Source organism: Orcinus orca, chromosome X, assembly GCF_937001465.1.
Source record: "Orcinus orca chromosome X, mOrcOrc1.1, whole genome shotgun sequence".
Taxonomy (NCBI): domain Eukaryota; kingdom Metazoa; phylum Chordata; class Mammalia; order Artiodactyla; family Delphinidae; genus Orcinus; species Orcinus orca.
Window position 1 is genome coordinate 102,352,121 of NC_064580.1, and position 24,040 is coordinate 102,376,160.

The 24,040-nt window shown below is 35.8% G+C and overlaps 1 protein-coding gene across 7 annotated transcripts in view; it reads right to left on the reverse strand.

Moving 5' to 3' along the window:
* KLHL13 (kelch like family member 13) overlaps positions 1-24,040 on the reverse strand; it is a 184,586-nt gene that overhangs the window by 104,917 nt on the left and 55,629 nt on the right. For 3 of the 7 annotated variants that reach the window (XM_049704680.1, XM_049704682.1, XM_004285099.3), the window contains exon 2: positions 7,923-7,996. The exons of 1 other annotated variant lie outside the window; for it this stretch is intronic. Coding sequence is in view for 4 of the 6 variants with exons in the window: in XM_049704682.1 (XP_049560639.1) it covers positions 7,923-7,972 (50 nt within the window). In the remaining 2 variants the exon portion in view is untranslated. Of the gene's footprint in view, positions 1-7,922; positions 7,999-15,145; positions 15,228-24,040 lie in introns of those variants that run through there. 3 more of the 7 variants (XM_033415468.2, XM_049704683.1, XM_049704684.1) reach the window with 3 other exon arrangements.

Consider the following 24,040-nt stretch of genomic DNA (forward strand, 5'->3'; position numbering starts at 1 on the left):
AAGACATGGTGGTAGGTGCTAAAATTTAAGTATACACTGCTATATTTAAAATAGATAACCAACAAAGACCTACTACATAGCACAGGAAACAGTGCTCAATATTCTGTAATAATCTAAATGGGAAAAGAATTTGAAAAAGAAAAGATACATGTATATGTATAACTGAATCACTTTGCTGTACACCTGAAACTAACACAACATTGTTAACCAGCTCCACTCCAATATAAAATAAAAATTAAAAAAATAAAATAAAATAAACAAGGTCAGGAATCTTGGCTGGGGAAAAAGATAATCAAGATGGACAAGATCCCTGACCTCCTAGAGCTTCTATTTTAGCAAAAAGGGATAGATAATAAACAAAGAAGGGAAATATCTAATAGTGGTAGTGACGAGTCATGCAGAGAATGAAACTGGGGGGTGTGTGTGTGACACTAAACAAGTGACCACTTTAGAGTGGGTAGTCAAAGAAAACCTTTAAGTGGACATTTAAGTGGAGATCTGAAAAGAAGAACCAGTCACACAAAGACCATGGGGAAGAACGTTTCAGACAAAGGGAACAGCCAGTACAAAGGCCATTCAAGGAATCTTTCTTCCTTTGAGAATAAACAGAAAAACAACTAGCATGGGAGCAATGAAAATGTATTGAAAAACAAGGACAAGGAGATTTGTCATTATAAAGACTCAGAGAAAGAGCAGAACTCTGCAAATGCTTTCATATAGGAGTCAGAAAACAATGTTGAAAGCCTTTGGCACATTCAGGAGAATGAGAAAACATGGCCTCAGTAAAGCGGGAAGAGGAAGCCAAATAAGATAACATGATCAGATGAGGAAAGCAATAAATTGTATTTGCCAACTACCAGGAAACTAAACCAGAGTCACAACCAAAATGTATATCAGAGGGAGTAAAGAGAGAGTCTGATACAGTATAAAATAAATTCATTAAGTAAAAGGAAAAAAGGTAACAAATATTAAAGTGAGGAGAGAAAATATGATAGATATGGAAGACACTAAAACAAATAACACCCCAAAAGTGGATCCAACCTAAATATTTAAGAAATCATTTATACCGTGAAAGAGTTTATACTTTGCAGCTATTATATCTACTAGAAGTTTTTATTAACATGTGAAAATGTTCATGATACAACTAAGAAGAACAGCAGGACACAGACATGACATACAGTGTAATAAAACAGTAAGTGCTTCCATTTATTGAGAATTTATCATGTACCAGGAATGTGACTACTTTACAAAATTTTATTTTATTCTCAGAACAATCCCAAACAATGATACTCTTTTATTTTATAGATGAGGAAACAGACTCAGAGAGGTTAAGAAACTTTCCAAAGTTCACACAGCTAGCAAGAAGCAAAGCTTGATCTGAACCTGTATTTGGAAGACTTCAAAGCCTCTGCTCTTAAGTACAACACTAGAATCATATCATGTTCAATAATTACAACTACAGTTACATTTCAAAATGCACCAAAAGACTAGAGTGAAAATGCAATAAGGGGTTACCAGAGTTACTTTCGGTGATTATTTTCCCTGCATATCTGTATATAATTTGTTATTTTTAACTGTTCTATAATAAATATGTATTACTCGTAAAGTCAAAACAAATGAACAAACTGGTAGAGAGAGGAATACAGCACTTTTTAGTTGGGGACTCATGAAAAAGATTTAAATGTTAAATACATAGAAATGTTAAGGTCTTCACATATAGTTTGGGATTCAACTAATGGCAGTAGATGAGATGTCCCAGAAAGAATGTGTAGAACATGTACAGAATTATGAACAGGAACATTTAAGACACAGAAAGGGGAATCAGGGTAGTAATTCCTCTCCCCAGAAGCAGGAACACTTTCTATGGCCTGGAAAATTCTCTAGAAAGATCAAACAGGCAACATTACTAACAAGTTTACGTCCTTTGTATAAAGACATGCAACTGTTCGGTAAGAGGAACAAATATGCTGATAAACGTGCACCTACAGCAATGTATTATGACAATTATAGTGGGTAACCAAGACTTACAGAATTTCTGGGCCAAAATAAAAGTCCACTGTATAAAATTTAACTGGCCTCAGAAATTCGTGCATTACCCTCATATTATAATGCTTATAGGCATATTCTAGCCTAAGATTTAACCTTATTATAATCACTGACTCAATTTAGCAAAGGTAAAACTAGATCTTCATAAATTTTTAATCTTGAAAGAGCATAAATAACCATACCTTCATGGAAGTTTATAAAGTCAAATTGTGAAAACAGTAATAAAAAGGACATCTTCAATGACTGACCATCCTCAAGGTTAATCAAAGATGTGTTTATTTATCACCTACTGTGTGCTTAGGTTTAAAGATATAATTCCAGACTTTTAAAACTAAGAGGAAGGTCGGGATCTTCCAATCCTTAAATGTTACAGGTGAGGTCAGCGCTTGACAAACAGTAAAGGCTCAATATTTTAAAATATCAAATGACCTGAAAAGCCCTGTGTTCCCTTGGCATCATATACTATTAAGAAATGATTATATAGTAAGCCAGTAAAAAAAGTCAGAGCTTATTCCTAGAATCTGTAGTAAATTTCATTAGTCTATTTTACAACTTAAAGATTGTCGCTTAATATTCAATTGCTTAACTATTAGTAAGAGTTGACTGTGGGAAACAAAACGACCCTAAACAATTTAACCAAATGAAATCATCGGCAACAAATAATTATTGATAAATGTTATAACTTCTATAAATATTTAATGAATGCCTATTATGTACAAAATCCTGCATTATATGCAATGTGATATAAATATACATTAGATACAGGTAGTCACGCTCTGAAAGAGCTCTCTTAATGATGCTGTAAGGAAAGATGCTCAAATTAACTTCAACGCAGAGCCAAATGTGATAAAATTCACTACAGGGAAGAAAACCAGTTCAGAGGCAAAAGAGACCCTCCTGATCATCTGCTTGGATTGATCAGGGAAGGCTGATACATAGGGCACTGAATTTGATCTGGGTCTTGGAGAACAGGTAGGATTTCAATAGTCAGGGACAGGAAAGGGCAATCTGGACCACATTATCAGATAATCCATTTTAAAAGATCATGTTGACTAGAGTGTGAAGAATCGAGTTGAACGCCAAGTATTGTTAAAGTTACCCCTAAGTATTTCACAACTCCCTCCCCTCCCCTCTTCCTCATTTCCACTGCCATCACCTCTGTTCAGACTCTCCTCGTTTCTTATTTTGACTACTACAATAGCCACCAAACTGGCAGGGAACCATGTATTATCATTCACTGCCATATCCCTAACACCGTGCACAGTAAGTGGTGCATAATATTTGTTAAAGGGATGAAAATCCAATTATACAGTGTTTGGCACTCTTTTTCCTTACTGCAAACATCAGACAATATTATATACTGTGTTTTATTTATCAAAGAGTACTTTTAGAAAACTGGAACACTGTTAGAGCTTTACATGTCACTGCAGAAATCCTTATTACAGCTAGGAACCCCATCAGTACACACCACCACCATAACACCAACTGGGTGACTCTTAACCAAATGTCTCCCTGACATTACTGTAATGTGTACATGAGGACGATACTCACACTTGCTGTTTGCAACAAAGCAAGACACATATGGCTGACCTCTCCCTGTACTAAATGAATCACTGGAATAAAAGTCCTAATAGGGTAGAACATATGCTGAATGGTAGATTGCAAGACTAAAAACATCTAAGACTAATAACAGGTTGATGCTATTCTGCACTGCTACCCTCCACCCTTAATTCTTTATCTTCCTACCTTGTTTACTAATTTTCGACGTTAACTTTCTGCAATAGAACAAAGATTCATCACTTTTAATATTCATCATCATATTTTAGCACCTGAAAATGTTTAGCACTTAGCAATTACACAATAAATGTTTGTTGAATTATAAATAGAAAAATTAGATTTTTTTGACCAGCAATTACTACATGTCAGACATTGTATTAAGCAATGGGGATACATTTCTTTCATACATTCATTATCTTATTGAATAATCACCTTGACAAAATTTTAAATTTCCCATTAAATTCGTGTTAAATCTATATAACAATTTGGGAAGAGCTCTTTCCAAAATTTAGCCTTTTTTTTTTTTGCGGTACGCAGGCCTCTCACTGTTGTGGCCTCTCCCGTTGCGGAGCACAGGCTCCGGACGCGCAGGCTCAGCGGCCATGGCTCACGGGCCCAGCTGCTCCGCGGCATGTGGGATCTTCCCGCACCGGGACACAAACCCGCGTCCCTTACATCAGCAGGCGGACTCTCAACCACTGTGCCACCAGGGAAGCCCCAAAATTTAGCCTTTTAATCGAGGACCATCGCATGTCTCTCCATTTTTTTTTTTTTGTCTCTCCATTTTAAAAAAATATCTTCTTTCCTATCTCTCAGTTGAATTTTTAAATTTTCTTTATATAGGTCCTAGAAATTTTTGTTGGGGTTATTACTAAATATTTACATTTTATGGCTTTTGTAAATGGAATATTTTCCATTATATATTTTAAATGACTATTTGTAATATAGATTAAAGGTACTGGTTTTTATTTTTATCTTATATCCAACTATATTTAGAACTTATATTAAAACTGTCAATTAAGAACTTGTTTTTAATGTCTTAGCTTTTGCAGGCACATGCGTCTATCTTCTAAAACTTGATCATTTTTTTGTCTCCTCCTTCCTGTTAAGTATGCCTCTTTATTGACATTGGCCATAGTTTATAGATACATATTTTAATGTGGTGATTAGAGGGCATCTTTGTTTTGTTGCTGCTTAAGGAAAAACTCTTACATTTATCATTAAGTGCGATGCTTGTTTCTTGGTTTCAGAGAGATAATTATTTTTCTTGTTAAGAGTGCAACTTTCTATCACTAATTCTTTATTCTTATGGGCAATGAATTTTTTTCAAACACCTTCAGCATTTACTGTACCTTTTATTTCTTATGAGATCTATTGACAGGATGCGTCATATGAGTAGCTTTCATGGTATTAAGGAATCCACACTCTGGGGTAAAACTTTCCTAGTCACAAAGGGTTAATACTTTTCATACATTCCTAAATGTGTTTGGTTTGTATTTTATTTAGAATATGAAACTGACCCATAATTTGTGTATACAAACAGTTCATAAGTTCATTTATTTAAGTTTCTGGTCAAGAATGCACTTATAATGTGAGGGCTAAAACCATAAAACATCAGGAAGAAAGCCTGAAATTTGGGAGGGTAAAGATTTCTTAGAAAGATGCAAAAATTACTGAGCATAAAAGAAAAAAAATGATAAATTGAACTTCATCAAAATGAAACAAAAATAAAACTGCTCACCAAAAGACACAAACAAGAAAATGGGATGGCCAGCTACAGATTGGAAGAAAATATTCATAAGACATACATCTAAATATCAAGAAAAAATTTAAAAACTCTTAAAACTCAAAGAGAAAAAAACCCCAATTTTTTAAATGGGCAAAAGATTTGAACAGATACTTCTAAAACACAAATAGTTAATAAACACGTGAGGAAAATGCAAAGTGAAAACCATAGTGGGAAACACCTACATACCCAAGAGAATAGCTAAAATTAAATACCAAGAGCTTGTGAGGATTCTCACTTATTACTGGTCAGAAAAGAAAATGGTAAAAAGTGCTTGGCAGTTTCTACGAATGTTAAATAAATTAAATAAATATATGTATACATCTCCTATGACCCACCAATTCTACTTCTAGGTATATATCCAAAGGAAATGAGTGTATATGGCCACAAAAAGATTTGTTAAAAAATGTCAACAACAGCTTAATTCATAAGAGCCAAATAATGGGTATAACTTAAGTGACTCTCAACAAGAAATGGATAAACAAACTGTGGCATAGTTAAACAATGGAACACTACAGAGCAATAAAAAAAGAAGAAACTACAGATACCTGCAAGGATGGTGGATTTCAAAAACATTATTTTGAACAACAGAAGCCACACACAAAAGAACACACAGTGTTTGACTCCATTTACATGAAGTTCAAGAACAAGCAACACTAACCTAAAATATGTAAGTCAGTAGGAAGGGAGGGGACATGAACTGGAAAGGGGAACGAGGGAATTCTCTGGAGGGATGGCATTGTTTTCTATCTTGACCTGGGTTGTGGTTACCTGGATGTCTGCATGTATAAAAATCAAGATGTATATTTAAATGTTTGTGTATTTTACTATATGCAATTATATCTCAATAATAATAATGGAAACAAATTCAATTATGCTATAACCACCACAGTTATCAACTTGAGCTTAGGAAATCCTGCCATCCTACTAGTTCCTCTTCCAAATGTGTGATATAGAATCCCTGCTTCAGCAGTGCTTGAACTCTACAGACTCAGTTTACCATTAGGTATTCGGCACAACGTCCCCCGTCCAACTGGCCCAGCAATCTACTCTTCTATCTTTTCACCCAACATGGCAACACGTGATTCCTGCTGTGATTTCCTGGCTCTCGGTATCTCTGAACAAGTCTACCTTACAGCCCCTTGCCCACATTCCAACAAGCATGTACCTTTCATTCAATATTTCCTTGATGGGAATATTATGTACAATTCCTACCATGGTATCTTTCAAATAACAATAACGTTATATGTGTCCCCTTTATACTTCAGCCTTTCCCCACTTTCCATATTCTTTGAAGACACACCTATTTTTAAAGTACTTTAGAATTTAGTAACACAAATATTGTATTTTCAAAATAGTTAAAATCCCACATTTATATTTCAACACAAGCACTGATATACCGTGAATTACTTGCCAAGCTCTCTCTCTCCACACAAACACACACACCCAATAGACCCGTTTTTAACCCTCAAAACAACCTTGAGATATAGGTATTATTATTATCCCCAATTCACAGACGAGAAAGTTAAGGCCCAGAGCAATTAAAAAACTTAACCGGGCTTCCCTGGTGGCACAGTGGTTGAGAGTCCGCCTGCCGATGCAGGGGACACGGGTTCGTGCCCCGGTCCAGGAAGATCCCACATGCCGCGGAGTGGCTGGGCCCGTGCGCCGCAACTACCGAGCCTGCGCTCTAGAGCCCACGTGCCACAGCTACTGAAGCCCGTGCGCCTGGAGCCCATGCTCTGCAACAAGAAAAGCCAGCGCACTGCAACAAAGAGTAGCCCCCGCTAGCCACAATTAGAGAGGGCCCACTTGTAGCAACAAAGACCCAACACAGCCAAAAATAATAAATAAATAAATAAATTTATAAAAAAAAAACAAAAAAAACTTAACCAAGACTACACTAGTAACTGTCAGAACCATGATACAGACAACTCCAGCATATTATTTCAAATATTTCACCCAAACCATACAATTAAACTATTGGGAATAAGGGATACTCTTTCACTGCTGCAAAGTAAAGTCTATGTTTCTTTAAACCACGAATTTAAAATCCTAAATTGACAGAGGAAGCTCTCAACTTCTCAGAACTCCCTAAAAAAGTTTTAACTGGAATTTTAAATAACAGAAAGGTACACACAATCACAGGGCAATGCTATTTAAAAAAATACTTCGTTGAGACATCTATTCGTAAGCAACAGATACCAGTATTTATTCATTGGTATGCTTTAAAACTAAAAATTCAAATCAATAGCTCCACTGACTGAATTCCAGGTGTTCACAATGTACACCGATTTTGATTTCTGATTATATTTTCTATGTTTTTCATTAGCTCAGAACACACAGTTATTAACATGTTCTTCATTCCATTTCTTTGTCACCCAGGCATTCTTTTATTCACTCATATAGCAAATACTTTTATTTTATGCCAGGTATTCAACAAATATTTATTGAGCACCAACTATGTTAGGTAAATAAATAAGCAGAAGAGACATTATATAACTTATAAGGTAAATTGCTTCCATAAATATACCGGTTACGGAGTATTGCAGCAACTGATTCCCCTCTATGCAGATGATCCATCACCTCTAAAAGCTGGAGAATGACCTGTTCAGGAGGAAAAGAAGTCAATATTTACTATGAAAATCAACACTAGAATTTTCACATTATGCTACCTTTGTAATATTTTACATATTTTGTGATAGGCAAAATGTATGTCCATGTACCTAATATCTATATTACAGCTTATGAAAAGCAAGAAACTGAATCTGCAATAGTCCAAATACCTATGAAATTCAACACTGAAATCATTAAAGAGTACTGACTAATTTCATGTGAAATCATTAGCCAACAATGATCTATGGAAAAACCACCGTGTATAAAGGAAGATGGATTAAATGAGAGTCAGAAGACCTGGGGTGTATGTGTGAAGTTGGGTGAGACAGAGAAGTTAAGGAGCGAAGAGTTACCAGCGGGACTTGAGGCCTGTGGGGCCCATATGCAGGGCCCATGATTTTCAAAGTGGTTGGTCAAAATTAAGGATAGAAAGATTGTTTAAAGATTTTTAAACCTTAAAGATATAAAATAGGTAATAGAGGTAGGAACATTGTTTTTACGGGAAAGGAGCAGGCAAGGTGGTAGTAAACTATAGTATATATTTGTTTTTAGTAATGTGGATGCTTTGCATTGGCAATAGAGAGTATATTTAATGTATTCTATTAATTTCAAATATATTGGGCAGCAAAAATGTATAATTTACATAAATGTTTCTTGTTAATAAAATCAATTTATTGCATTGGGAAGATAAAAACGTATAGTATCCAGTTTAGTTTGTTCATATAATTGTTTGTTATAAAACTACTTGAAAACCTAAAATAATTAAGCTAGAGGAAAAAAGATTTTCTTCATTGTTCCCTGCCTTCACCTGCCCCTTAATTTAGGGGCAAAAGGAAAAGAAGTAGAAAGGGAAAAAGTACAGTTGACCATGAACAAAACAGGTTTGAACTGTGCAGGTCCACTTACATATTTTTCTCAATAAATATAGTACCTGCATTTCCATTTTACAAATCTTTAAATTAACTAAGTGTGGGGAAAAGCTTGTGTTCAATTAGAGATCATAATATGTGGAATCAAAAGAACTAGGGTTTCAGTCCTGATTCTATCCAAACTGTTTCAACTTCCTGCCCTTGGGTGCACGATTTATCAATTCTTTTTTTTTTTAACAGCAGAGATAGCAGTACGAGGATTTTCAGCTGTTTAGGGGTTGGCGCCCCTAACTCCTGTGCTGTTTCAGGGTCAACTGTACTCTGTTTCTTGGGTCTTCAAAACTCTAAAAAAGAAACAAATCAAATGACAACATAGCATTCATAATTATTTGCACAATCGCATTTCTCTGCTTATATTCTCTGTTATTACAAGTAAAGAAACTGAGTAGTCTAAACAAAATAAATTTTTTAAGCATCTCAAAATCAACTGACTTTTGACTTACCTTTTCTAAAAGTGTTTAACCAGTGAGAGAATTCTGAGAGGTTGAGAAATTTTAATTTTGTTTAGGCTACATGATTTTTTAGAAGACGTGCCAAGAGAAAACCAGCTATATCTAGATTACTATCAGGAATCTGGGAATGTGAAAATAATTAATTCATGAAACTTTTTACCAACTACATCTAGGGTAGAACATACAGGTCCCAAAATTAGGTATGCAAACTTTCACTTAATCCCATCGTTTTAAGCAATCCACTTGCTGCACCTGGATCTCTGAGTCTGGGGCTCTCCTGTCAAATTCTCCACATAATAAACCTCTGATCTCCAGAGGAGCAGAGAGGGGGTGATGGTACAGGAGACTTCAGCGACTTATTTTAGACTTTCAAAGAACAGCCCATGCTTTCAATCACATGACTCATTCCTGCCTTCTACAGACCAGGTGCCTCCAAGTCTTGAAATATTAGGAATTCTATGGGAAGAATGAGTTGCTTTCTCTCGAAAGTTCACATAGGGGAAGATATTGGAGTTGTAACTTCCTTTGCTCTAAGTAAAAAAATAGTTCCAACCTTACATCTGTCAGTGTTTCCATTCCTGTTCTCTTTGTCCTTTTGAATTTTTCCATTTCTTTATTCTCATTTTAATGGAGTTAGGAAGAGAGAGGAAGTAAGTGCATGTGATCAACTTATGCAGGATATAAATGAAACCAACCATTTTTAACCATGGAGTTTGTATGATCAAACATATGTATTAGAAAATTAACACTGCCTGCAATGTGGTGGTGGATCAGAGAGAGAGACCAGAAGTATGGAGACTGATAAGAACTACTTCCAAAATCAAGGCATGAGATGAGAGCACAGACAAGGACTATGAGGGCAGGCAGGAAGATCTAGGACTTATGACAGATCACTGGCAGATTTTAAAGGGATAAGGGGACATAGCAAAGACAAAATCTATTTAAGTAACAAGGGGAAATGGTGATGATATCAAGTGAGGTAGGGTATAGAAAGGAGGAAAAACACTAAAAACAACAATGGTTTGTATAGACATATAGAAGTAACCCAGGGCCCAACATATAGTATCTAACAGAAAATTGGAAATATAGGTCTAGATTTAGGTTGGAAGTAGAAAGGAAAACACAGGAATATTTAGCCAGTTAAGCGATGAGACTGGAAAATATTACTCATGCCAGGAGAAAGTGCAAACTCAATGAACACTTTTGTGCAATAAACAGAGGAAGACAAGCTAGCAAAGAAAAGAGACAATAGGTAGGAGGGAAACTAAGAGAATTGTGAAAAGAAGGATAGTTCAGAAGAACAGTGGTTAGAGGGTATTCAACTGTTTCATGTTCTGCCCAAAGTAAGATACAGCTAAATGATTTGACAGCTGTAAAGTCCACGATGACCTTTTTTCAAGAGTAGTTCGATGAGTGGGGAGAATCCCACTGCAGTGTTTGAAAAATAAAACAGAAATAAATAAATTATTTTAATAACTCGTGAGGAATTTAAATACATCAGGGAATTACTCTACAGTGAAGGTAGTCTCCAAACGAGTAAGAGAAATAGAGATGATTAAACGATTGGGGGACGATCAGGTAGTCACTTAGAAAAATAAATAGGTTGTACGCTACTTCACTTCATACACTAAATAAATTCCAGAAGGACCAAAGATTTAAAGGTAAAAAAGGAAGCTTTGAAGCAGTACTAAAGAAAACCCTAGTGAAATTATTTATAATGATTCAGTGGAGAAGGTACGCAGCAGCCAGAACCCAGGAACCATAAAGGAAAAAACTGTTAAATCTGATTGTAGCAAAAAATTAGAACTCTGTACTTCAAAAATACCACAAAGTCAAATGGCATTTGATAAAGCAGGAAAAATAATTCACAATAAGTGGTACTGGGAAAACTGGACAGCTACATGTAAAAGAATGAAATTAGAGCACTCCCTAACACCATACACAAAAATAAACTCAAAATGGGGCTTCCCTGGTGGCGCAGTGGTTGAGAGTCCGCCTGCCGACGCAGGGGACACGGGTTCGTGCCCCGGTCCGGGAAGATCCCACATGCCGCGGAGCGGCTAGGCCCGTGAGCCATGGCCGCCGAGCCTGCGCGTACGGAGCCTGTGCTCAGCAATGGGAGAGGCCACAGCAGTGAGAGGCCCACGTACCGCAAATAAATAAATAAATAAATAAACTCAAAATGGATTAGAGACCTAAATGTAAGACAGGACACTATAAAACTCTTAGAGGAAAACGTAGGAAGAACACTCTTTGGCATAAATCACAGCAAGATCTTTTTTGACCCACCTCCTAGAGTAATGGAAATAAAAACAAAAATAAACAGATGGGACCTAATGAAACTTAAAAGCTTTTGCACAGAAAAGGAAACTACAAAGAAGACAAAAAGACAACCCTCAGAATGGGAGAAAATATTTGCAAACGAATCAACGGACAAAGGATTAAGCTCCAAAATATATAAACAGGTCATGCAGCTCAATATTAAAAAAACAAACAACCCAATCCAAAAATGGGCAGAAGACCTAAATAGACATTTCTCCAAAGAAGACATACAGATGGCCAAGAAGCACATGAAAAGCTGCTCAACATCACTAATTATTAGAGAAATGTAGATCAAAACTACAATGAGGTATCACCTCACACCTGTTAGAATGGGCATCATCAGAAAATCTACAAACAACAAATGCTGGAGAGGGTGTGGAGAAAAGGGAACCCTCTTGCACTGTTGGTGGGAATGTAAATTGATACAGCCACTATGGAGAACAGTATGGAGGTTCCTTAAAAAACTAAAAATAGAATTACCATATGACCCAGTAGTCGCACTCCTGGGCATATACCCAGAGAAAACCATAATTCAAAAAGATACATGCACCCCAATGTTCACTGCAGCACTATTTACAATAGCCAGGTCATGGAAGCAACCTAAATGCCCGTCAACAGACAAATGGATAAAGAAGATGTGGTACATATATACAATGGAATATTACTCAGCCATAAAAAGAAATGTAATTGGGTCATTTGTAGAGACGTGGATGGATCTAGAGACTGTCATACAGAGTGAAGTAAGTCAGAAAGAGAAAAACAAATATCGTATATTAACACATGTATGTGGAACCAAGAAAAATGGTACAGATGAACTGGTTTGCAGGGCAGAAATAGAGACACAGATGTAGAGAACAAACGTATGGACACCAAGGGGAGAAAGCAGTGGGGGTGGTGGTGGTGGTGGGATGAATTGGGAGATTGGGATTGACATGTATACACTGATGTCTGTCAAATGGATAACTAATAAGAACCTGCTGTATAAAAAAATAAATAAAATTCAAAAAAAATTCACAATACACATGACAGACAACAGAGTTAATGATATTAATTTATACACACAAACACGAACACTTAATCAATAAAACCAATAAAACACTATAGTAAAAGTGAGCAAATAATATAAACAGAAAGTGTACAGTAAATAAAAATAATTAAGAAACAAATAATTGTAATTTAAAATGAGGCACTGTTGCCACCTATGAACTTTATAGACACATGCACACACAAATGAAGCTTGTTTATATTTTTTATTAGTGAGAGGGAATATGGGTTTTGAGGGGGGCAGGGAGAGATGTTCCATTTTCAGTCTATACTTTTCCGTTCAATTTATTTCAAATTAAAAACTAATGAGAATGTGGCAAAAAGAGTAAGAAGGAGTAGACATGAGGTAGGAGGAAAACCAGGGAGATGCAGTAATCTAAAAGGTAAACTAAAGTGTTACATGAAGAAAGGGATAACCAAGTGTGTCAGATGCTGTTGAAAGGTTAAGTGAAGAATGGAGAAATAACAACTGGGTGTGGTAACCCAGAGGTCACTGGTCACCTTGATAAGAACTGTTTACATGGAATGGTGGTGAAAAGTTTCATTATTGTGGGTTCAAGAGAGAACAAAGAGAGGAAACAGGCACACACAACACTCACTTAGGAAGAGATATAAATAGGTGGTAGAGCGTTTCCCTGGTGGCACAGTGGTTGAGAGTCCGCCTGCCGATGCAGGGGACACGGGTTCGTGCCCTGGTCCGGGAAGATCCCACATGCCACGGAGCAGCTGGGCCCATGAGCCATGGCCACTGAGCCTGTGCGTCCGGAGCCTGTGCTCCGCAACAGGAGAGGCCACAACAGTGAGAGGCCCATGTACCGAAAAAAAAAAAAAAAAAAAAAAAATAGGTGGTAGATGGAGAGGGATATAGGATAGAAGTAGATAATGTTTTGTTTTACTTTGTTTTCATAACGGAAGATACTAGAGCAGGTAAATATGAAAAGCATTATGCTAAAAAAACTCCTAGAGGAAAACAGAGGCAGGACATTCTTTGACATAAATCATAGCAAGATCTTTTTGGATCTGTCTCCTAGACTAATGCAAATAAAATCAAAAATAAACAAATGGGACCTAATTAAACTCAAAAGCTTTTGCACAGCAAAGGAAACCTCAAACAAAACAAAAAGAAAACCTATAGAATGTGAGAAAATATTTGCAAACGATGCAAACAACGAGGGATTAATCTCCAAAATATACAAACATCTCATACAGTTCACTATCAAAAAACCACAAACAACTCAATCAAAAATTGGGAAGAAGATCTAAATAGACATTTCTCCAAAGAAGATATACAGATGGCCAAAAGGCACATGAAAAGATGCTCAACATCACTAATTATTAGAGAAATGCAAATCAAAACTACAGTGAGGTATCACCTCACACCAGTCAGAATGGCCATCATCAAAAGTCTACAAATAATAAATGCTGGAGACGGTGTGGAGAAAAGGGAACCCTCCTGCACTGTTGGTGGGAACATTAAGTTGGTGCAGCCACTATGGAGAGCAGTATGGAGGTTCCTTAGAAAACTAAAAATAGAGCTAACATATGACCCTGCAATCCCACTCCTGGGCATATATCTAGAGAAAACCATAATACAAAAAGATACATGCACCCCAATGTTCAAAGCAGCACTATTTACAATAGCCAAGACATATGTGGAAGCAACCTAAATGTCCATCAACAGATGAACAAATAAAGACGTGATGTCTGTGTGTGTGTCTGTGTACGTGTGTGTATACACACACACACACACACACCCATACACAATGGAATACTACTCAGCCATAAAAAATGAAATAATGTCATTTGCAGCAATATGGATGGACCTAGAGATTATCATACTAAGTGAAGTAAGCCAGACAAAGACAAATATCATGATATCACTTATGTGTGGAATCTAAAAAAAAAAATGATACAAATGAACTTATATACAAAACAAAAATAGACCCACAGACATAGAAAACAAACTTATGGTTACCAAAGGGGAAAGGGAAGGGAGGGATAAATTAGGAGTTTGGGGTTAACAGATACACACTACCATATGTAAAATAGATAACCAACAAGGTCCTACCGTATCGCACCGGAAACTATAGTCAATATTTTGTAATAAGCTATAAGGGGAAAGAATCTGAAAAAGAATATATATATATGTGTGTGTGCGTGTGTGTATATGTATAACTGAATCACTTTGCTGTACACTTGAAACTAACATAACAATGTGAGTCAACTATACTTCAGTAAAAAAAAATGTAAACTAAAAGTAGTACAATACTATGGAATAAATTTCAAAAGCACATAGGATAATACCAGATTGACATACAGACACATACGTACATATGTAGGAAAAGCATAAAAATATTCATAGGAACGATGAGAAAATTTGGCATAGTCGTTACCTCCAGAGAGGAAGGGAGAGGAATGCAACTGGGGAGAGATACGCCAAGGAGCTGCGCCTGTATCTAGCATTTTGCTAAGGATCTGAAACAAAAATGGCAAAATGTTAAGGTATTACATAGCTAAATGGGGGTTATATGAGTGTTTGTTATATTGGTCTCTGTACTTTTCCCTATGCTTGAAATATTTTAATAAAAAAGAAGTAAAAATGTACAATATATTATCTCTGCCCTAAAGTAAGGACTGTGTAGATAAAGCAGATAAGACAAATGCCAGCATTTAAGAAAAAAAAAAGAAAGGACAAATATATACCCAGACACACCATGTAATTAAAAAGACACAGTTCTCCATGGCCATAAATACTCTGATGAATAAAAGGGAAACTAGTCGTTACTCAGAGCACACACCTGACAAAGACCTAATTTTCGCTTTGCCTTTAAAATATTCTACTTAGATCACAAGAAATAAAACTGACAAGACTGTTTTTGATGGCTGAGATATCTTGCCTAAGTTCAACCAATTTTACTCTTAAGAATTTTTAAGTAATTCACAAACCTAGTAATTCTCAATCACCTGTCATATAGTTAGATAATATTTCAAATAGAGATTCTAGTTTATGACTTAGCATTTAATTAAAACCCACAGTCTCACTTTCCTACCCTATCTAAGAACCAACAGCCTTAAAAATAATGAGATTCGAGATATGCCTAACCAATTTCACACCATGTAAGGAAAGCCCTGCTTATGAACTAAGTCGAAGTTATATAAAAGAAATTTTAAGTGTTTCTATAATCATTTGTCTTCAACTAAAATTCTGATAAATACAGAAAATAAAAGCTGACAGAAAATATCAGTGAAAAGTGCTAAACACTACAAAATCGAAAAACTGCAAAATGTAGAAAAATTGTACATAATTGCCTTTCGCTAAATCAAGTTATATGTAGCTGCATCACGAAAAAATCAAAATCATTTTGAAATTGCAAAATGTGGAATTTAAGAAACAGGCATAGTTTGCTATATAAAAGTTAATTTTTTAAATGTCATAGACTATCGAATCATTCAGTTTTCACACATGACAGACACCATGCTCCCCTCCCACCTGTGGTACTGAGAGGTCCTACCCTAAAACAATCGAGCGTCAGATTTGAGCTGGGTGGTGATTTTCCCTAGAGAAAATCTAAAACCAGCTAGGACTATGTAGAATGTTCCCACATATGCACCCCTAACAAAATGTGCAATGCTATGAAGGATGACAGTTGCACTGTACAAACGGTTGCAGTGACAGCTGATTTCAGAACACACCTTTTATGTAAGAGATCAGCCTGCCTGGCTTCCTCTGACCAAATAGACTGGATCCCTATGTTGCATAAGTTTCTTCCTGCCCCAGGCCGTATGCCAAGGTGACTGACCCACTCTTCTCCATAATTTCACTTTTCTTTCTACAGTCATGGGGGCAACCTGCCCCATGTGGTCACTACCATCTTGCTCTTTATCGATACAGGTATACACCATACACCCACACCATGCAGTTCCACTGCTTTTTGCAATACTACTACTCCTTCCTTCTGTGATATGATCCACTGGAAGTCCCTTTTCATGTTGACACTCATAACAGGCTTTAGGAATGCCTTTGGGATATACTGTTGGTTAATGCTGTCATTCGTCTTTTTACCAACGTTGAAGTTATTACCCTTGTATTAATGCAATTCTATCTGATTTTCTAATAGTTACTGTCCTCATATAATAAGGGCCAAACTTCATCTAACTAACATTTATTAAGTGTCAATAGACAAACTTAGCCGGCTTCATTTCTTGCAACTTCATGTTTACAACTCTTATCTATAGGAGTGACATTATAGTATGTCTCCCTCTGCCACCCACCAAAATTCTTAACCTAAATTATATATTTAATCTCTCTCACTTAATCAACCTCTGTCTGAGGTTAAGTCCACCCCACCCCCCGCCATTTACCTGGTTAAGGAAGAATTAATTTCTCGTCATTCCCCTTCCCAGTCTTACTCTGGAAAGTTAGCATTTGTCTTCCTCTGTCTAATTTACTTCATTTAGTATGATAATCTAGGTCCATCCATGTGGCTGCAAATGGCATTATTTCATTCTTTTTTATGGCTGAGTAATATTCCATTGTATATACATCTTTATCCATTCATCTGTTGATGGACACTCAGGTTGCTTCCATATCTTGGCTATTGTGAATAGTGCTGCTATGAACATTGGGGTGCATGTATCTTTTCAAATTAGTATTTTCATTTTCTTCGGATAAATGCCTAGGAATGGACTGGATCATATGGTAGTTCTACTTTCAATTTTTTGAAGAACCTCCATAGTGTTTTCCACTGTGGCTGCACCAATTTAATTCCCACCAAAGTACACAAGGGTTCCCTTTTCTCCACATCCTTGCCAACACTTATTATTTCTTGTTGTTTTGATGATGGCCATCCTAACAGGTGTAATGTGCTATCTCACTGTGGTTTTGATTTGCATTTCCCTGATGATTAGTGATGTTGAGCATCGTTTCATGTGCCTGTTGGCAGTCTGTATGTCTTCTCTGGAAAAATGCCTATTCAAATCCCCAGCCCATTTTTTAATCAAGTTATTTATTTTTTTAAATTGAGCTGTATAAGTTCTTTATATATTTTGGATATTAAACCATAAAACTCCTAGAAAAAAGCAAAGGCAGTAGACTCTTTGACCTTGGTCTTAGAGATATGTTTTTGGATCTGTCTCCATGGATAGGGGAAACAAAAGCAAAAATAAACAAATGGGACCCAATCAAACTTAAAAGCTTTTTCACAGCAAAGGAAACTATCAAGAAAACAGAAAGGTAACCTACTGAATGGGAGAGAATATCTTTTTAATATGACATAAATAAAATCTTTCCAAGGGCCAACACAAAACACAGAAGCCATAAAGAAAATAAAAGTGGTCTGTAAGTTTGTTAGTTAAAAAAAAGGTTACAATTTTATGTGGTGCAACACACCATAACAAACTTAAAAGACAAGGGGCGGGCTTCCCTGGTGGCGCAGTGGTTGAGAGTCCGTCTGCCGATGCAGGGGACACGGGTTCGTGCCCTGGTCCGGGAACATCCCACATGCCGCTGAGCGGCTGGGCCCGTGAGCCATGGCCGCTGAACCTGCGCATCGGAGCCTGTGCTCCGCAACGGGAGAGGCCACAACAGTGAGAGGCCCGCGTACCGCAAAAAAAAAAAAAAAAAAGACAAGGGGAAGTGGAGAGACATACAACAGGCAAAAGTTTAAGGCTCATCGTACGTAAAGTATTCCCCCCAAAATCATTAATAAAGATGAGCAACACAGTGGGCAAGTATTTGAACAGGGTTTTCATAGAAGAAGAGTAAAAACAAAGAGAAGAAGCATAAGAAAAGATGTTCAACCTCAATTTGTGTGTGTGCTTGAGTGTGGCAGAAACCTAGAGAAAATCTACAGCATGTTAAAGACACATTACTGTTTGTCTCCACATTTAAAAAAAAATTGTATTGATGTGTAGTTGATATTATATAAGTTCAGGTATACAACAAAGTGATTCACAATTTTTAAAGGCTATACTCCATTTATAGTTATTGTAAAATATTGGCTATATTCCCTGTGTTGTGCAATATATCCTTGAATCATCTTTATTTTATACATAGTAGTTTGAATCTCTTAATCCTCTACTCCTATCTTTCCCCTACCCCCTTCCCTCTCCCCACTGATAACCACTAGTTTGTTCTTTATATCTGTGAGTATGTTTCTTTTTTGTTATATTCACTAGCTTGTTTTATTTTTTAGATTCTACATATAAGTGAGATCATACAGTAATTGTCTTTCTGTCTGACTTATTTCACTAAGCATAATACCCTCCAAGTCCATCCATGTTGTTGCAAATGGCAAAATTTTCATTCTTTTTTTATGGCTAAGTAGTATCCCATTATGTGTGTGTGCACGTGTGCATGCATGTGTGTGTGTATCACATCTTCTTTATCCATTCATCTGTTGGTGGACACTTAGGTTGCTTCCATATCTTGGCTATTATAAATAATGCTGTTATGAACACTGGGGTGCATGTATCTTTTCAAATTAGTGTTTTCTTTTTTTTTCAGCTATATACCCAGGAGTGGAACTGCTGGATCATATGGTAGTTCTAGTTTCAAACTATAATTTGAAAAGATACATGCACCCTAATGTTCATTACAGCACTATTTACAACAGCCAAGACATGGAAGCAACCTAAATGTCCATCAATAAATGAATGGATAAAGAAGATGTGGTACATATACCCAATGGAATATTACTCAGCCATTAAAAGGGAATGAAGTAATGCCATTTGCAGCAACATGGATGGACCTAGAGATTATCATATTAAGTGAACTAAGTCAGACAGAGAAAGACAAACATCATATGATATCGTTATATGTGGAATCTAAAAAAAATGATACAAGTGAACTTATTTACAAAACAGAAATAGACTCACAGACACAGAAAACAAACTTATGGTTACCAAAGGGGAAAAGTGGGAGGAGGGATAGATTAGGAGTTTGGGGTTAAAATATATACATTACTGTATATAAAATAGATAACCAACAAGGACCTACTGTATAGCACAGGGAACTCTACTCAGTATCTTGTAATAACCCATAACAGAAAATAATATAAAAAAGCATACATATATACATATATCTATATAACTGAATCATTTTGCTATACACCTGAAACTAAGACAATATTGTAAATCAACTATATTTCAATGAAAATTTAAAAAACCCTAGGTACAATAAAATATTATACTTTAAAAAAAGAAAATGACAAAGTAATGTACAGCAAGTTGACTGTAGTTATTAATACTGTATTGCATTTGGAATTTGTTAAGAGAGTAAATCTTAAAAGTTCCCATCACAAGAAAAAAAGTTGTATCTATGTACAGTGACAGATGTTAACTAGACTTACTGAGGTGATCATTTTACAATATATACAAATATTGATTCATTATGTTGCATAACTGAAATTAACACAATGTTATACGTCAATTATACCTCAATTAAAAAAAGAGAGGGCTTCCCTGGTGGCGCAGTGGTTGAGAGTCTGCTTGCCGATGCAGGGGACACGTGTTCTTGCCCCAGTCCGGGAAGATCCCACATGCCGCGGAGTGGCTGGGCCCGTGAGCCATGGCCGCTGAGCCTGCGCGTCCGGAGCCTGTGCTCCGCAACGGGAGAGGCCACAACAGTGAGAGGCCCGCGTACCGCAAAAAAAAAAAAAAAAAAAAAGAGAGAGAGGGAGAAAGACAATGAAGGTGAAGAAAAAGGCTTACAAAAAAACCTTTTTAATGAAATCTATACAGAAAATCAGGGAAGAGAAACAAAAACTTATTGTGCATTTTACTGGGGAAGACAATTAAGTGGGTTCATCTATTAAAGCTTCCAGTTTGGGGTTAGTTTAAGCAAGCAGGTGAAGGTTGTTTATTTCCCATCCCCATGCTAGCAGGCCAAAATTCAATTTGTCCTCCATGTTCCAAAGGGTAACATTCTTAAGTGCTTTTATATTACAGTAATCACTTTACCAGAAAGCTGTTTATCCGAGCAAAATGAGATTCATAAGCTATCTTAAAACAAAAACGCTTTTATCTCCAATATAATGGAATAACCAAGCTCCAAGAGACTCTCAAAAAATCTAGATGCAATGCAGTGTTTTATTACATTATATTTTTCTAGTATTATAAAAATAAAGAATGAATCATTTTATTGTCTCTGCACCAGAGGCCTTTAAGCTGAAGGAGTCTAGTTTTCAAATCAATCTATAGCTGAAATCTGAAGTCCACGCTCTAAACACTAAGCAAAATCTAAATAATAGCAAAAGAAATGAAAGTATTTCTTTCCCAGTGATAAAATCAGTATAACATTTCTTTAAAAAGTATCAGTCATTCCCCCAAATAACTTAGGGCAATATGAATAGAAGGTGCTTATCTTTTGGACAAAATTTTTATGTGGAAAATTTGAAAAATTCAAACAGATTTTGAAAAGTCTACTCATTTATATATATTATATAATTTATATTATAATTTATATAATACATATTATACATATATATTTGTTATTTTGACCAAGAAGAATATATTGAATTCTACCCACATGATCAGCTAATTATATTAAGAACTCTCTTTAATTAAGATCCACTGTAATTTATATACCACAATCAATCTTAGCAAAAAATGTGAGTATTTAATTGTAATCTGTCTCTTAAAGGTTTATCATATTCTTCAATGTTAAATTAAAAAGACAAAGAATTTCCTTTTAAAAAGATACAATACTGTTTTAACACCCCATTCAGTCATAATCAACATGAGTCAATTAAATGAAAAACAATCAAAACCTGGTCTGTCTGACCACAGTGAGTACAGTCCATTTACTAGAGTTTTCTCTCTTTTTAGTGAGTGACTTTCAAATATGGTAAAAACCTTTAAATGACAATTCACTAATCAGAACTCCATAGAAAGCCAACATTCCAGACAAAAACTTTTCCAAAATAAATCTCCACTTTACTAATTAGGTCACTCAACTTTTACTGTGCAAGGAATTCAAGGGAGTACACAGAACATGCAGGTCTGGATAAAGATAACAGTTTTTCTGGGTCCCTACCAGGTAAATTTAGCAAACTTAACAAAATGAAAGAAGGAAGGAAGGGAAGTTCAGGTAGCTCTATACTTTATACAATCTTTCATATCCATAGTATGAGTCATATTATGAGATATATACAGGCCTGAAGTTTGTTGATTAATCAAAAAAGTTGAAATAAGAATCATTTGTGACTTGCCTTATCATTTGATCTAGAGACAAGGCTTTTTCTTTGTATATCGGCCTGCTAATTGGATCTTATTCCATAAGTTAACCTCACCCAAAACAATGAATGCATGAACTGTGATTTATAGATTTGTTTTCTTCAAAACAGAAAGAGAAGATAAAGCCACTTGCACAGCAGTATGAATTCAGAATCCTTAGGAGTTGTTACAATTTCCTCCAAATCTTTTAAAACTGCAGGTCCGGGACTGAGGTGAACTGAGTGACATCTCAGGCTGAAAATTTTGAGGGTTTTCCCAAACTCAGTAATCAAGATAAGTGCTAATTTAATGCAATACTTAATGGTGAAAGATTGGATGCTTGCCCTGTACAATCAAGAACAACACAAGGGTAACTGCTCTCACTATTTCTATTCAACAATGGGCTCAAAGTAGTAGCCAGGGCAATTGGTCAAGAAAAAAAATAAAAGGCATCCAGGTTGGAAAGGAGGCAATGAAACTTTCTCTTTTAGCAGATGACATGAACTTACGTATAGAAAATCCTAAGGAATTGGGTAAAAGACTATTAGAATTAATAAATGAGTTCAGCAAGGTTACAGGATACAATTTCAATATATAGAATTCAATTGTACTTCTATACACTTGCAATAAACAATATAAAATGGAATTAAGAGAACAATTTCATTAATAATAGCATGCAAAAGGAAAGAACACTTCGGAATAAATTTAAGAAGCACAAAACTTATATCCTGAAAACTACAAAACACTGCTGGAAAAAAAAGTTCAATAAGATCTAAATAAATGGGAAAACATCCCACGTTCATGGATTGAATTAATAATGTTAAGATGGCAATTCTCCCCAAACTGATCTGAAGCTTTAACATAGACCCTATCAGAATCTCAACTGACTTCTTTGTAGAAACTTTCTAGCTGATTCTAAAATTCCTATATAATTGCAAGGGGCCTAGCACAGTCAGAACAATATTGAAAAACAAGAACAAAGTGGGAAGACTCAAATTTCCTAATTTCAAAACTTACTACAAAGCAATGGTAATCAAAACTGTGTGGTGCTGGCACAAGAACAGACATAGAGATCAATAGAATGGAATTGATAATCCAGAAATAAAGCCATGTATCTGTGGCTTTATTTGTTGAAAATCAACTGATTTTCAACAAGGGTGCCAAGATCATTCAGTAGGGAAAAGACAGTCCCTTCAACAAATGGCACTAAGCACAACTGGATAGCCACATGCAAAAGAATGAAGTTGGACCCTTACTTCATACAATATACAAAAATAACTAAAATGAATCAAAAACCTAAATGTTACAGCTGAATGATAAAATTCTTAGAAGAAAACACAGAGGTAAATCCTTATGCCCTCAGGTTTGGCAAACAGTTCTTAAATATGACACCATAAGCACAAACAACAAAAGAAAATATAGATAATTTGAACTTCATCAAATTAAAAACTTTTGTGTACCAAAGTATATTATCAAGAAAAGTGAAAAGACAACCTACAGAATGGGGGAAAATATCTGCAAATATATGTCTGACAAGGGATTAATATACAGAACTCCAACTCAACAACAACAAAAAACTCAATTAAGAAATGAACAAAGATCACAAAGAGACATTTCTGTAAAGAAGATATGCAAATGACCAAAAAACACATGAAAAGATGCTCAACATCACTAATCCTTAGCAAAAAACAGATCAAATTCACATTGAGATACTACTTCTCACCTATGAGGATGGGTATTAGGAAAAACAAAACAAAACCAGGTAATAATGAATGTTGACTAGGGAATGGAGAAACTGGAACTCTTGTGCACTGTTGGTGGGAATTTTTGCAAAATGGTGCAATTTCTGTGGAATACAGTTTGGCAGTTCCTAAATAAGTTGAACATAGAATTACCATATGACTTGCACATCCACTTCTAGGAATATACTCAAAAGATTTGAAAACAGCTTATCAAACAAAAACTTTTACATGCGTGTTCATAGCAGCACTGTTCAAAATAGCCCAAAATAGGAAACAACACCAATGACCATCAATTCATGAGTGAATAAAATGTGTTATAGCCATATCATGGAA